Source organism: Paroedura picta, chromosome 17, assembly GCF_049243985.1.
Source record: "Paroedura picta isolate Pp20150507F chromosome 17, Ppicta_v3.0, whole genome shotgun sequence".
In the NCBI taxonomy this organism is placed as follows: domain Eukaryota; kingdom Metazoa; phylum Chordata; class Lepidosauria; order Squamata; family Gekkonidae; genus Paroedura; species Paroedura picta.
This window is the reverse complement of record NC_135385.1, coordinates 20,350,646-20,365,653: the sequence shown is the minus strand read 5'-3', so window position 1 is coordinate 20,365,653 and position 15,008 is coordinate 20,350,646. Positions and strand designations below refer to the sequence as shown.

Below are 15,008 nucleotides of genomic sequence, written 5' to 3'. Positions count from 1 at the left end.
TTACAAGGTAGCGTGGACACGGGAATCTATCGCATCAGAGCTTTCCGCGGTCGGAAAAACCTTCGCCAACCCTCCCCGTGACTCGCAGGCGCACATTCAGATCCGAAAACGGTACAGAAACGAGAAATTAACACCGTGTAAGATATCCCACTGGGAGATTTATTCGGTTCCTTTCGATCGTATCACATGCGGTGAACTTGGCCGGTTGATTTCTTGGGGTGGGGAGGGTAGCAGGGGGTTTTTATTCTGCCGGGGTTCGATGGTAACGTTTCGACTGCCGCTCGTCAGCTGCCTTGAGCCATGAGGAAAGGGAGGGATATAAATATTTAAATAAATAATCCCCCCCCTGGGGGAATCTTCACTTTAATGGAACAAATCTCCGTTCCACAGAATCCACAAACCATCTCCTGAGATTCTCCAGAGAATCTTTTTCCGCCAGCGCACTAGAGAGAGGACCGAACGAATCCGACGGTCGCTCAGTCAAAAATGAGTTCAGCGGGACCCAGGTAGGAATGCAAAAATTGCTCCCTCAATCCTTGCTGGAAATCTACAGTCTAACCCTCGGGAAGGGCACTGGTTTTCTAGATAAGACGAACCTGGGGGCGGGGGCGGGCGGGTAAAGGGGTCTACAAAAGCGTTTGAGGAACGGTCTGCACAAAATCCAGTTCCAACAAGAGCGTTGTGTGATGCCCTGCGGTACGATACCCCAAACCCTCCCCCTTAGATCTGTTCACAGAAGTGATCGCTTCCAACTTTGCTGTCCTGCTTTCACTTGATATCATGAACAGCGTCCTAGAAAATCAGCATTTTTTTCCTAACATATATCTATAACCACAGGCTAAATATCCTTTCCCAGCATAGCGTTAGGAACGCAATCAGGTCAATTCCTCCTGGATCGTCCTTCTTCGCTCCTTCTAACTGCTCTTAGCATCTCACAGTAGATAATCTTGAGCATACCTGGTACTGCTTAGGCTGATTTTCAGTTTCCTCTCTTCTTTTTTGCAAACGAGTTATTTCTGTATACCTGGAGGTTCCCTGGAACGGTATGCAGAGCCCCTTACATTTACTGTAGGGGGCTTGATTGAGCCGCTATACTGATAGTCAAGGCATTATCCAGTTTTTTATTAGAGCCCATGATATCTTGACAGCAGTTTGTCCTGATAAATATACTAGACAGAAGCTGCCAAGCTCTCTTATGGGATTTGGATTACCTGGTCCTGCTAAAGAGACCTTCAAGCATCAGGAGGCTCTTACAGTCTCTGCTGGATCAAGACCCTCGGCCGAAAACATGTCCACATTTATGCTTCTGTTTCTTCATTCGTGGAAATGGACAAACTGTTTATAACCCGATTCTAAATTCTGGGTAGGAACGCTTGGGTAGACGTGGGTTTGGGGAGTTCGTTTCGGACCCATCAGAAAGTACCAGTGACTTGCTTTCTGCTGTCTGCGTAAATACGCCCCTTGGCCTTCTGCCGCAAATATTTACACAGCGACATATTTTGAAGAGCAGCTGGAATTGGGGCAGTGGAAGGTTTGTGAGCCGGCCAAGGACTCTAGTCTGCTGCTAACTCGGACCTCACAACCATCCTGAGAATCTACAATTCTGGGCCTGAACTAGAATTTTCCTGTGCACTTCCCCTCCGTTTTGAAACAGATCCATCTGACCTCGATTTCTGTGCTCATTGGCAGGCTAGAGAAGAAATGGTCTTTTTGGTATCAGGGAAACCCCGCTCTGCATATTGGCATCACAATAAAAGGTGTCTTTGATCGGTAGGTTGTTTTAATAGAGAAATAGAAGAACAAGAGCGGAGCATGGCTTGGAAAAGGGCGGTCAAGGGGGAGCAGTGACCCTCCTCCTTTAGCATGCAATACTAATACAAACGCATTACTAGTTCTGAAACAGAGATTTCGGCTCAAACGAATCCCTGGGTGGAACTTGACGATGACACTGTGGGTGCAGGGAAGACGAACGCGAGGTAGGGTGGACAGTCCCCGTGGTCTCTTTCTGCTGGTATCGGGAGTGGGTGGGAGATGGCTTAGCTGCTGGAAGAGCTGGGGGGGGGGGGGGTCTCAGAATCAGAGGCTGCTGAGGTTAGGAACCGGAGGCATACCGGATGGTTTTCCTCTAAACGGTCTCAAGAAAACCGAGAAGGCCACCAAAATCACCCCTGAGTTGAAAATTGCACAGGGGGGAGGGTAATAAAAAGATCTCCAGCTCACCTGTGAAAGCGGGCAGTCTAGGCAGTAGAAATCTAGGCTAACTGGGGGGGGGGACCCTCCGGACTCTCTGGACAGTGTGCCCTGAGATGCAGGGAGCAGCGGATCCCTGCTCTTGTCACCTCCGCAGCTCCCGTCCCCCTTTTACAGACATACAGACGCAAATTCTGTATGTGGGTTGCATACCTTCCCTTTGCCCTGTCCTACATGGATGACAGAGGGAAACAGATCTGGAGCCAAGAAAACTCAATTGGGGGAACACAATTGCCCCATTTCCCTCTCTTGCGGTATACAATGGGCCGATGGCAGCGAAATTAACTCACCTAGGGCAGCAAAACTGATTCGCCTAGGGCAGTGAAATTGATTCGCCTGGGGCAGTGAAATTGATTCGCCAGGGTCAGCGAAGTGGTTTGAGCCTGCCTGGGAAAACGCCAGCGCAGTTCCCCCTAATTCTGCAGCGATTGGTTACTTTATGAATCATGGCTTACGAAACTTAATTACATCAACAGGTTGCCCTAGCTAGCAAAGCCCAGCGAGGGGCACCCCTGTCTTCTCGCAGGAGTTGAAGGCACCTGGTGCCCAGGATTTTTCTTAGAGATGCGGGAGGGAAGAGGCACCCTGGGGGAACTTTCTCAGTGGTTTGTGCGAGAAATGGGTCTTCTTAAAGGTCAGTCGGGAGCTGACTTGCTCCCTGCAGGTGGCGCTTAAATGTACAGGCACTCGAGCGAGCAGGAATGGCGGGTGAGCTATGCTCACCAGAAGCATGAAGGGTGTTGGCTCTATCTGTCCCATCAGTCACTCCAGTGATTTTCTGGTGCCGGGATAATACATGCCCCGGTTGCTTCAAGGGGGTCACGCGCATCCAGATCTTGGCTTCAGATGCTCCACCCGGGAGGGGTAGCTTCGGAGGACCTTTTTCGTGCTAAGTCATGTTCTGAGAGTCAACCACCCTCACAATTGCGGGGCCAGGTCAAGGACTATTGAAAGCGATTAAGCAACACAACGAACCAAGGACCTCGGAACAATCGGTCCGTAGCTTCTTGAGCAGCCAGGAGACGGCAGGATGGCATGGGTCTGTGTACAGCAATTCAGGATGGGAAGGCGGGTGGGAGGGAGAAATGGGAGAGGAGAAATTGAGGATGGTTCAAGGAAGCAGATTCTCCATCTCCTCCGGGCGGGAGCAGAACTCCCAGCTTAAACCTGTGTCCCGGGTCAATGGAACCATGGATGCAATAGAAAGCCACACGAGCTTAACACTGGGACAGAGAAGCCAAGCCTGGGTCCAGACTGCCACCCGCAGTCCTGTCCGAGCCAAAGCAGAATCCAGAGTCTACCTTACCACAAGACAGAAGCAAGCGAGCATGCGAAGGCTGTGGGTCGTTCCAAAGGATGGGGGCGGGGGGATAAAGAACCTCTCTTATCCATTAGCAAAATAATAAGGGTCATCGTCGTTTCCAAACGTTAAAAAGAAACTAAAAAGAGAAAGGAGGTGGATGGCGGTAGGCCAAGAGTCCCGCAACCTCCTCTCTCGTTCAGGTGAGTTCGTTCAATCCGTTCCCTGGGAAAGGTCGCTCCGTGGCCCGCTTTTTTCCGATGAAGGCAGACAACGGTCCACACGTCCATTTTGCCTTTGGGAGCACCCACAATCTCAGACTCCAAAGAGACTCAGGAACAAGCTCCGAGGTTGTTTTCTTTCACAGCGTTGGTCGGTTTGCTTATTCTTTTATTTATATATATATATATATTTCCCCGTCCCCTTTTATAAACACTTCACCATAGCGTCCCATTCTTGGACGTCAAAGCTCGTTAGATCCTCCTTCCAGGAAACTCGTTTCTACGGACCTTCTTTTTCTTCGGCTTTTGGTCTCCAAAGTGAACGACGCTTACTGCTCCCAACTCCAAGCCCGACCACTCAGAATCCATACCTGGGAAGGCCTTCCCGAGGGCCCCGATCCCATATCCTTGCCACGCAACCCATTCCAACTGGGTCGGCAAAACGGCAAACTTTAATCTGCCACGTCACGAGAGACGCCTGGACGGAAACCGCTTCGAACCAGCACTGAGTGGTAACACCACGCCCCAACAAATCTCCAATCCGCCATTATGGTTTCTTGCCCGTTTTTTTTTTTTTTGTTTTTCCGGTTCTCCCTTTTATTTGGTTTTGGTTCTTTGTTTCTCCACGTGTTTTTTCGTTTTTGTTTTTTTCAAAAATGAAGATTTCAGGACAGATCACTACGAGGAAGACGGGCGAGGATGAAGGCATGGGGACTGGACAAACTCGAGGAGGGATTCTTCCAAGTCTTCACGGCTGTGGTGCCCTGGATGTGAACACACGTGCCAAACAAAAGAAATTATCTCCGTGTGTCACTGTTCAAACCATTGTCGTTCAGTATGCCTTGTGTTTGCCTGTTGTTGTTTTTTTTTTTCTGTGGGCATGTGTGTTTGAAGTCACAGCATCTCTCCCGGAAAAAAAAATTATATATATATATATTTATATATATATTTATATATATTAAATGAATAAATAAAACCATGACTCTGATTGGTTGGTCAGTGCTGGGTTGGGATTGGAGGACATGGCTCCAGAAATTGGTCACATTCTTCCAAGGAGCTGCTTATTCGATCACCATGCAACGTGGCAGATGTTGGGAAAAATACTTGAAGAGTTCCGGGGTAGCCCCAGGACAATTAGTCAGCTCCAGCTCTTCCAGATCCTGAAGCTGGACAAGGCCCGAAAGTCCAGTGGTCGTCAGCAGAGGGCAACCTGAAAAGAACCACAAGAAACCCGTGAACAGGAAAGAGCAATGGAATCACGTTAAATTGTCACGTTGAGAAACCCACAATGGGCCGCAGTGTAATCTCAAACATTCTTCTCGTGTGGTGTATTGCCAATGTGCTTCTATGCTCACCTCGATACAATCAAATACGCAGTCATGAACACTGCAAAAAAAAAAAAGCAATACGTGTGATTGCATCAGACTGTTTTTTTTGGCAATGTTTTATTGCTGTACTATGACTGTTGTTTTTTTGCAGTGTTTACCATTGCATGACGGATTGCTTTTTTGTAGTGTTTATAATTGCGCGTTTGAATGCTTTTTTGCAGTGTTAATCATTGCATATATGATTGCTTTTTTGCAGTGTTAATCACTGCATATATGATTGCTTTCTTGCAGTGTTTTATCAATGGGCACTACGTGCCTTGCCAACAAAGAAAGATATAATTGAACAGAACTGTAGCAAGGGACACATACCCTCATTCTGAAATTAAGTTCTTCGCGAAAACGGAATGAACTTCTGGATCAGTATAGGAATACAATAGGGGAAAGTTCACTCATCTGGCTGCTTCACGGATTCTAACATTTACCCATTCCCCCTTTCGTCATTTGTGGTCCTGTGATTCCTACTGAGTCTCTTTCAACCTCATGCCATCAAAAAGTTTCTCTAAGTTCATCTCTCACCAGCAAGAGACAAAAGCCGTAAACTTCTCATTCCCAGCAGATGCTTCAGGCCAAAATCTTGAATCTGAAACAGAAGAAAAGGAGGACAGAATGGGAAACCAGACAATTAAAATGTCTGAAACAGAAGAAAAGGAGGAAAGAATGGGAAACCAGACAATTAAAATGTTGAGGTAAATGTACATTTACCAACATACTTGCAACCTATGCTGTAATCCCCTCAGCCCAATTTTAGACCACTCTCAGCTTTCCTGGGAATTGTAGTTTGATAAGGGTGCTGACATCTGCATGCCAGATGTTCTTCTGGGCTTGGATCACGACAGGGAAGAACTCCCAGAAAACACTCCCTTCCCTTGCCTTCCTAATGTTGAGACTGAATGGATTTTTTTGGCTACGTGGTCATTCACTTCCTTGCCTGCCTGCCCTGTCTTATCCTTGTCACCTACCTGGCAGCACCAGCGGAGGTATAAGTTTCTAAGGGAGGACATTGTGGACAGGTAGCTCAGTCCGGTGTCGGTGATCCGTACACACCTGTGGAAGAGGTGGAAAATGACAGGGGTGAGAAGAAAATCACAGTGGAAAAGGGGAGAGGAAACAAAGAGCCTTTAAGGGACACTCGGAGGATCCTTGCCCAAAGTCTATGGCCACATTGACCCGCCCCTCCTCCCAAAATAGCCAATGAGGGTCCTGGAGGGGGTGGGAAGAGGAGGGGCCCTGGTGGTCATGTCCACAGCTCTACGGCTTCCCAACCATATTCTGCATGATCGAACCACTTCAGGGATTTCTCGAAGCCTGAAGAATGTTTCGGGGGTATCTTGATGGTAAAAAAAAAGCCAAGAAAGGCTGACCAATGGTATGAACAGGGCAGAGAGTGAACATCCAGGTTGGCTTTCAGGAAGACGCTTAGCAGGACTGGGCTACCTATGAGGTTATGGTCCAGACACATTTCAGGCGGCCATGTTGCACGTTTGGTCCTCGATGTTCAGCCAGATCCCAGGAACTGAACCTGGTCACTTCTGTAATGCAGGCCTTGGCCCCTGCCTGGCAAAGAGGTAAATCAAGCAACCTTATGATGAGCTGGAGATTCGAACAAACAACTTTCCAAGTTCCCAGCAGGAGTTCTTTCCAGCCGAGCAGCCTTTTGATTGGAAAAAAGAAAAGCTGTTTTGGGGTAACCCACTTTTTACTCCCCAAAGTGACTTACAAACACCTTTCCCTTTCTCTCCGCACAACAGACTCCCTGTGAGGTCGGTGGGGCTCAGAGAGCTCTGACAGAACTGCTCAGTGAGAACAGCTCGAACCGGACTGTGGCGAGCCCAAGACCATCCAGCTGACTGCATGCGGAGGAGGAGCGGGGAATCGAGGCTCTCTGGATGAGAGTCTGTCGCTCTTTCACCATGACGCCATGAGGGCTCTCCGAGAGAACTGTTCCAGTGAGTGACTCCCAGAGTGACACAGGGAGATTTCCTCAGGCCAGTTTGGGTGCTAGCCAGCACTCAGCGCGACAAGCATCAGCGTGGCCCCCACAGAATTCAGCCGCAGGGAGGAATGACAAATAAACATCCGGAATCAGAGCAGTGGAGGAAAATCTGCCCAAGACCAATTCCCTGTGTACAGTGGCAGGACAATTCGCAAGAGGGCAGCATCGGATTACGGAAGCATTGTTGGCCATGTGTGAGGCCTCATCTGAGGAGAACCACAGGGTGCCTCCAAATGGTGGCTCCCCTCCGGAAGTAAGCCCTCCGAAGGGACAGGATGGGAGGCGGAAGTTCCCCTCCCACTCCATGTACACACACACTCTGCAACAGAATAACACTTGAGGGTGTTCCCTGTTTCTGTCCCCTCTCGGCTTCTGCCTCATCTATCTGCATTTCCCCTGGGAACCCAAGCAGGCTTAGCGGCCGTGGGAAGAGCATCTCTGGTTCCTAGTTTATTCACAAGAGTATTGCAAACGGCATCACAAGACTTCTTGTGGAAACATAAAGCGATTACAGAGGCAAATTCCGCCCCCTTCTGTATGCACCTCAGTTTCACACAGAACGGTTCTTATCATCAAAGGGTTGTACAGTTTACAGTCGACACTTCCAGGCGGGAAGAAAACAGCCATAACAACTAGGCACACGATAGTGATCAAAATGGCCCAGAGAGCATGGTAACAGAAGGAGGCGGGGTTTGAAGCTAAACAACTACTGAGTTTCTTGCCAGAACATTTGAGCTTGCCTTTGGGGGGAATTGGCCACGGAACATGCCGGCTCCAATACATCAGCTGACCCATCCCGGGTGATCTCGCGGAACTCTCCCACCTTATTGGCCCTCCATACCTATCAAGCACCAGCTCCTCCAGTTTGTGCAGGTCGCAGGCAATATATTCCAGAGCCATGTCCGTGATCCGCGGGCACCACGAGAGATCCAAGCTGCGGAGTTTGCGGAGGTTCTCCGCCACCAGCTCCACGCCGTCGTCCGTCACCTTGGAGCAGCCGGAGAGGCTGAGGGCGCTCAGGTTGGGGAGGCTGTGCACCATATTGACCACCCCGTGGTTCGTGATCTCCCAGCAGGAGTTGAGGCGGAGGGTGTGGGTCGTGTAGCCCTGCTTGGCGGTGAAGTAGGCCAGCGCCGTGTCCGTCACGTGGTAGGCCTGCAGGTTGAGCTCCGTTAGGTTGGGCAGCAGCTGAGAGATGGCGGCGATGGCGTCGTCAGCCACGTTGATGCAGTCGCTGACGCTCAGGGAGGTGATGCGGGCGTTCAGGCTGGACCACAGCCCCGCCTCGGTGAAGTCATTGCACCCGGACAGCTCCAGCCGCATCACCCCCTGCATCTGTTCTAGCATCACCTGCGGAGAGAGGAGACGGGCTTCGTGGCTCTGCAAACCTGCTGTTCTCCCAAGCCTTGGGGAATAGCATGCTGGTGATACAGCTCAAAGGAATGGGTTCAAATTAAGAAGAGGGAGAAGACAATTTTATTTATAGCCGGCCCTTCCCCAAAGGCTCAGGGCAGGGAGCAACAAAAGTTTAACAACAGACCTAAGACAGTAATAGCAAAACCCTGCATGTCCTTTTAAATTCCCGTATGTATGTCCTTTTAAATTCCTGTATGGCCTTTTAAATTACCGTATGGCCTATTAAATTCCCGTATGGCCTTTTAAATTCCCGTATGTCCTTTTAAATTCCCGTATGTCCTTTTAAATTCCCGTATGGCCTTTTAAATTCCCGTATGTCCTTTTAAATTCCCGTATGGCCTTTTAAATTCCCGTATGTCCTTTTAAATTTCTACATGTCTTTTTAATTCCCTGCATGTCCTTTCGTATTGTCCTTCTTATACAAGTATTCGTTTAAAATATTTGAGCCCCATTTTGATAAATAAGCAAGGACTTCCTGACCTCCTTCAGATTTCCTTTCTTTGGGATAATTCCAACATAGAAATAATAGGAAACGTGGCCAGATTTTTGCAGGATCCCATCAAATTGCCGTGTTAAAGGACAATCTGCTGTATACTTTTAATTCCTTGTGGGTCCTTTGCATTTACTTCGTCTTTTGATGCTTGCTTATTCTAATTTTAGCTGCGATATCATTTTATATACCAGCAAGGGATTTGGGCTAAGTAACAGTAAAATTGTTGTGTACGTGGTCAGTGGACCAGGTCACAGGCATCTTAATGCAGGGGCCGAAATGCAGCCAATCAATAGCAGCTTCTCAACCGTAACCAATTAAACGCCATGTGTATGGCCCTATCTCAGGGCTCTATTAAGAGCCAATCAACTTGCTGGGCTGGTAGCTTGGTGTATGCAAGTACGTTGGTTTGTGTGTGGTGTTAAGTGCTTGGTTTTTGTTACTCGCAAAACACCCATGAGCCATGCAGCTCTAGGGCTCAGTATAATGCCTTTGTGTGTGTGTGAGCTTGATAGCAGAGTGGGGATTTGAATTCGGGTTTCTAAACACAAAAACTAGTCGATCAATCACTCAGCCAACATATGTGACTCTGAGTTCCGGGGCGGAGTGGGGAATGGGTGAGATTTGTAAGTCATCAGAGCTGGGGATCATTCACATCTCCAGCTGCAGTGAATCCCACTGGTTCTGACCCCTGCATTTATGGGATTGCCTCTTCTGCTTTTACCTCCCAAAGAGCACCGAGATCGAGTGATCAGCACTTGCTCAGGATCCCTGGCTCCAAAGAGGTTACACTGGCTTCCACTAGGACCGGGGCCGTTTTGGTTTTGGTTCCAGCCTGGTAGAATGCTCTCCTTGATGGGATCAGGTCCCTCCAGGACCTTCAGCAGTTCTGGAGGGCCTGCAAGAGCAGCAGTTCCACCAGGCCTGTGATTGAGGCCAAGAAATGAACACCAAGTTAACACTGGCTTCCCTGCATAGAGCGTCATCCACAAAACGAGAGCCAACTTGGGAGTAGTTCAGAGAGATGGCTTCTAATCTGGAGAGCCAGGTTTGATTCCTGGCTCCTCCCTGTGCAGCCCGCTGGGTGGCCTTTGGCTAGTCCCAGTCCTGTTAGAGCAGTTCTCACAGAACAGTTCCATCAGAGCTCTCAAGTGTCCACCTACCTCCCAAGTGTCTGTTTTGGGGAGAAGGGAAAGCGACTGCAAACCGGTAGTGAAAAGCAGGGCATGAAGACCAAGCCTTTTTCTTCTTATGGACTTAATGGATTTGGCCACAAGCTAGAGAATTGGCCCCTTCCATTGCACCCTCTCCCCTCTCCCCAGTATGAGTGAATTCTCTTGTGGCATCTACATCGGGGGGGGGGGGGTGAAGCCTGCACACCTATCCCTGCCTTACCCCTGTCTTTCCCCCCACTGAGTTCCCATCGTGGCTGCATGTTAACATGCTTGGTGATCGATGTCACTTCCTGGAGGCGGGGCCAACTAACCTCACTTCCGAGGAGCCGTGAAGTCTAAACGGGCTGAACACGGTTGCTCCGCCCCCACTGGGGGCGTGGCCACTCGAGCCGGAACATCGACGCTCTCCACGTTTTCCAGATCCGACCCGGGGAGCTTACCTCGAGTCCGGCGTCCGTGATGGTCGACCTCTTCAGGCTCATGGACTTGACCCCTTTCTTGGACAAGGGGTAGTTGTCGATGAACTCGCAAATGTCCAGGTCGGAGACCCCGACGAGGCAGAAGCCGTCGAAGCCCCGGACGGCGAAGCCTTGGAGGTTGACGAACTCTTTCTCCCCGCCGGGCAGGACGTTGTAGAGCTCTTTGGTGTGCAGCACCGGTGTCAGGCCCACCCAGAACTTGGGCTGGTACAAGACCCTCCTCCAGACCTTGCACACCTGGGCCAGGAGGCATTTCTCGCAGGCCGAGAAGTACCAGAAAAGCCGGTTGAGGATCTTCTCGTCCAAGGCCAGCTGCCACTCGGCGGGCGAACCGGGGAGCCCCTCGAGGGAGGACAGGTCCCCATTGGCCGGGGACAGCTCGCTGGAGTGGAGGCCCACCACGGCGGCTCCGGAGGGGGACGGCACCCCGGAGAGGGCGGCCAGGGACAGCGGCGAAGCAAGGCTAGGCATGGCCAGGTCGCTGTGGTTGGCTAAGGCCGGGCTGAGGATGGCAGGCACGGAAGGAGGCTGGCAGAGGCGGTTTTTCATCGCCGGCGTCCCTTTGGTGATGCTGGCAGAGCCGAGACCGTTGGCCTGGGCCGGAAGCTTCACGAGCCCGTTCCGGGGCAGACATGGGGGTTTGGTGTCGCCGTTGCTCTGGTTCGACATCTTCCAAGGTCGCTCTGAAATACAAGGGGGGAGGGCGTCAGTAGGGGCGGTTCTGGGGTTTTTTTTTGGGGGGGGGGCGAGTCTCAAACCAGCTGACAACCACCTTACCTTTCCTTTCCCCCCAACCCGTTGAGGCATGTGGGGCGGAGCGAGCTCCGAGAGAACTGCGACCGGGCCAGGGTCGCCCAGCAGGCCTCGTGTGTCTCAAAGCGGCCGACAAGCGCCTTCCCTCCCTCTCCCCGCAACAGAGACCCTCAATCGAAGTCAATCGAAGAAATAAGAAAATCTCCCTTCCTTTGGATTCTCTAGTCCAGGGGTAGTCAAACTGCGGCCCTCCAGATGTCCATGGACTACAATTCCCAGAATCCCCTGCCAGCATTCGCTGGCAGGGGCTTCTGGGAATTGTAGTCCATGGACATCTGGAGGGCCGCAGTTTGACTACCCCTGCTCTAGTCTGTCCACTGGGCCTGCTTGGAAAAGGGAAATTATTCTTGGCCAGTGTAAGGGCAGGCAACCGTGTGCCCCCCTCCCCTCCCCTCCCCGCCCTGTATTCTTCCCCTCCCAGCCTGACAAAAGATGGCACGACTTCTAATTCGTGCCGGAAGCGTTTCGGGTTGCGTGAGAGGTCTGTTTTTTGCACCTAGCAAGGATGAAACGAATCCAGGCCCGCCCGCCTGCTGGCTCCACTCCCTCTTCAGGACTGTTGGGATTTGCAGACTTCAGCTTTTCTTTCTGCCCGCCGGTATTTCCTCTCTGCACCCCCAACCTCGTTGCTGTAAAAGGGTGCTTAATGTCCATTTTAAAAAAAAGGGAGACTTGAAACAATTCTTGCGATTTCTGCATCGGGGAGTTCTGTCCAGCCTCAAGCGATTTATGGTCACCCAGGAGGCTTTTCAAGAGGTAGAATCCCCGAATTTCCTCGGTGAAGAGCCACCTGCAATAGGGAGAAGCCAGGACGGTGGTCCTTAATACGAGAAATGGGGTCTACAAGCAAGGCTCGGTTTTCCATCTCGATGGAGGGGTCAGGGAGGGGGCACCGGCCAGGGCCGATAGCTTCTTCGGAGCCCCAGCGGTCCTCAGCGTGAAACATCGCCAGAGGAATAAAAATAAAAGCCAGGCCATGAATATTTATGTCCTCGGCCCATTGTTTATTTACAACACCGGAGCACCCATCTGGCACAGGCGCCCACGGAGACAGGCGGCTCCCCCCCCCCCTTCCCACTGCCACCTCCCAGTTGTCTGTCTCAGATGCCACCTGGTTATTCCTGGAGGTTTACTTCTGACCTGTTCACGGTTCTGCACTCTGGACCGGCTTGATATCGTGGTCAAAATCGGCGGGTTCTCATCTGGCGATCCGGCTTTGATTCCCTGCTCCTCCACAGGCAGCCAGCTGGGTGGCCTTGGGCTAGTCACAGTCCTGTTAGAGCAGTTCTCCAGAGGGCAGAGGCCCAGGGCTGATCCACTGGGCAATGCCCTCCCGCCCGGTCAGGATCTGTTCCCCACACGCCTTCCTTGCCTAGCCAGATTGCCTCCCTGGGCAGGCCTCTGCACCCGCCGTGCCAAGGACAGGCCCCCGGTGGCACCAGCCGAGTCGGATGTCACATCCTATTAGCCTTTCCCGGGCTGCCCTGACCTTGAGAGCCGACAGAGCGCACGCATCTCGGGAGACGTTTCGCCGGCTCAGACATGTCGACGCAGACGGCCCGGATCGCCTGTCTGTCTGGCTCTCTCGCTGCCGCCTGAGATCGTGCGCCAGGGCAGAAGGGCTGGCTGCGCTGGGCCAGCTGGCTCGGAAGACCCCCACGGACCCCCGCGAACCAGGAGCTCCTCCACTCCGCCCACCGGTCCATCTTGCTCTTGGTATTGCAGCGGAGAGTAAATTGTGTGTGTGGGGGGGGAGGCTGGCTCCCCTGGGGAGGGGAAAAAGAAAAAGAAGAGCTGGTTTTTTAAGACAAATTCTTATTCAAGGGATGAGCTTTCGTGGGCACGCATACCTCCTCAGATGCAAGGTCATGAAAGCTGATCCCTTGAATGAAAATGTGCTGGTCTGAAGGGTGCCCCTGGACGCTAAATTTGTCCTGCTGCTTCAGTCCAACACGGCTACCCCCCTTAAATTTGTTTTTTTATACCCTGCTTTCTCACTCCACGAAGGCGTTCCAAAGCGGCTTATAACGCCTGTCTCTTCCTCTCCCCGCAGTGGACCACTCTGTGAGGCCCTCTGTGAGAGCTCTGAAAGAACTGCCTTGCAAGAACAGATTGGGATTGTGGCTAATACGGATGCCAACGTCCAGGTGGGAACTGGGGATCTCCCGGAATCCCAGACGACAAAGATGCATTCCCTTGGAGAAAAGGGCTGCTTTGTAGGGCGGTGTGTTTTCTCTCTTCAATTGGGCTTGAAGAAAATGTGTTGATTGCTAGATAGGTGGTTTAAAGCCATGCCTGTGGGTCCTTTCCTCTGCTGCCAACAGGAACCTTTCCCTGCCCTCCTCCAAGTGACAACCTTTCAGATACTTCAAGAGAGCCATCCTGTCCCTTCTCAGCCTGCTCTTCTCCAGGCTGGACATTCCCAAGTCCCTCAGCCTTTCCTCACAGGGCTTGGTCCCCAGGCCCTGGATCCTCCTTGTCTCTCTCCTCTGCTTCCTCTCCATTTTGTCCACATCATCTTCGAAGTGAGGCCTCCAGAACTGCACACAGTCCTCCAGGTGGGGCCTGAACAACGCGACATCTTGTTTTTTCGATGTGACACCTCTCTTGATGCAGCCCAAGACTGCATTCGCCTTCCTTACCACTACATCACACTGCCTGCTCGTATTTAGCTTACAGTCCTCGAGTACCCCAAGATCTAATTCGCACTCACTGCTATCCAGAAGGTGTATCTTCCATAATTATAACCAAAAGAAGAAGGAGACGACAGAGAATGAGGTGGCTGGATGGAGTCACTGAAGCAGTCAGTGCAAACTTAAATGGACTCCGGGGAATGGTAGAGGACAGGAAGGCCTGGAGGATCATTGTCCAGGGGGTCGCGATGGGTCGGACACGACTTTGCAATTAACAACAACAACTACACAACTACTACCACAACCAAAAAGATTTTTGTAGCAGCCAATTGGTTGAGTTTTTCTAGTTCAGATGTAGAACTCGGCAGTTCCCCTATTTGTTCTCATGCAACTAGATCTAACTTGACCCAAAAGACTGGCCGGGTCAGAAAAGAACTGCATATCAAAAAGCAGGCCCACCCCATCCCTCGAAAAGCACCTGCGTGGGGCTGAGTCGATTCGGGAGGGCCTGGGCGGTGTGGAGGGAGGCCCATCTGTCTTTTCATTCATGCCTGCTAAATCTATTTGAAAGGAGATGAGTCGGGAAGGGGGGGAGGAAAGGGGAGGGACGGGAAGGAAGCGCATAAGCCTGGCAGCCGTGCGCCTGACAGCAATTAGGGGACGTCTAAATTGAAGGGGTGCGACACCCATCCAAACAGAAAATTACGGCGTAGTCGGCGTGAAAAAAGGCAGATGACACGGCCCGGAGGGCGGGCAATTCCCCGCGGCTACGGCTGCTGCCTGGAAGGCAGTGGAAAATGCTCACTGGAGGATGGCGAGGCCAGGATTCTAGAAGGCCAAGGGTACACCT

At 51.4% G+C, this 15,008-nt stretch overlaps 1 protein-coding gene and 1 long non-coding RNA gene across 6 annotated transcripts in view; one reads left to right on the top strand and one right to left on the bottom strand.

The window, feature by feature from the left end:
- The window catches only part of FBXL16 (F-box and leucine rich repeat protein 16), a 34,045-nt gene that overhangs the window by 5,745 nt on the left and 13,292 nt on the right, over positions 1–15,008 (bottom strand). For 2 of the 4 annotated variants that reach the window (XM_077316930.1, XM_077316931.1), the window contains 5 exons: positions 10,674–11,395; positions 7,994–8,502; positions 6,119–6,203; positions 5,676–5,739; positions 489–4,981 (listed from right to left, as the gene is read on the bottom strand). In XM_077316930.1, the coding sequence (XP_077173045.1) occupies positions 4,833–4,981; positions 5,676–5,739; positions 6,119–6,203; positions 7,994–8,502; positions 10,674–11,381 (1,515 nt within the window). In that variant the 5' untranslated portion in view covers positions 11,382–11,395 and the 3' untranslated portion in view covers positions 489–4,832. Of the gene's footprint in view, positions 1–488; positions 4,982–5,675; positions 5,740–6,118; positions 6,204–7,993; positions 8,503–10,673; positions 11,396–15,008 lie in introns of those variants that run through there. The other 2 variants (XR_013227298.1, XR_013227299.1) reach the window with 2 other exon arrangements.
- The window catches only part of LOC143827410 (uncharacterized), a 35,434-nt gene that overhangs the window by 17,477 nt on the left and 2,949 nt on the right, over positions 1–15,008 (top strand). For both annotated transcript variants that reach the window (XR_013227302.1, XR_013227301.1), the window contains exon 4: positions 391–506. This is a non-coding gene — a long non-coding RNA (uncharacterized LOC143827410). The remainder of the gene's footprint in view (positions 1–390; positions 507–15,008) is intronic.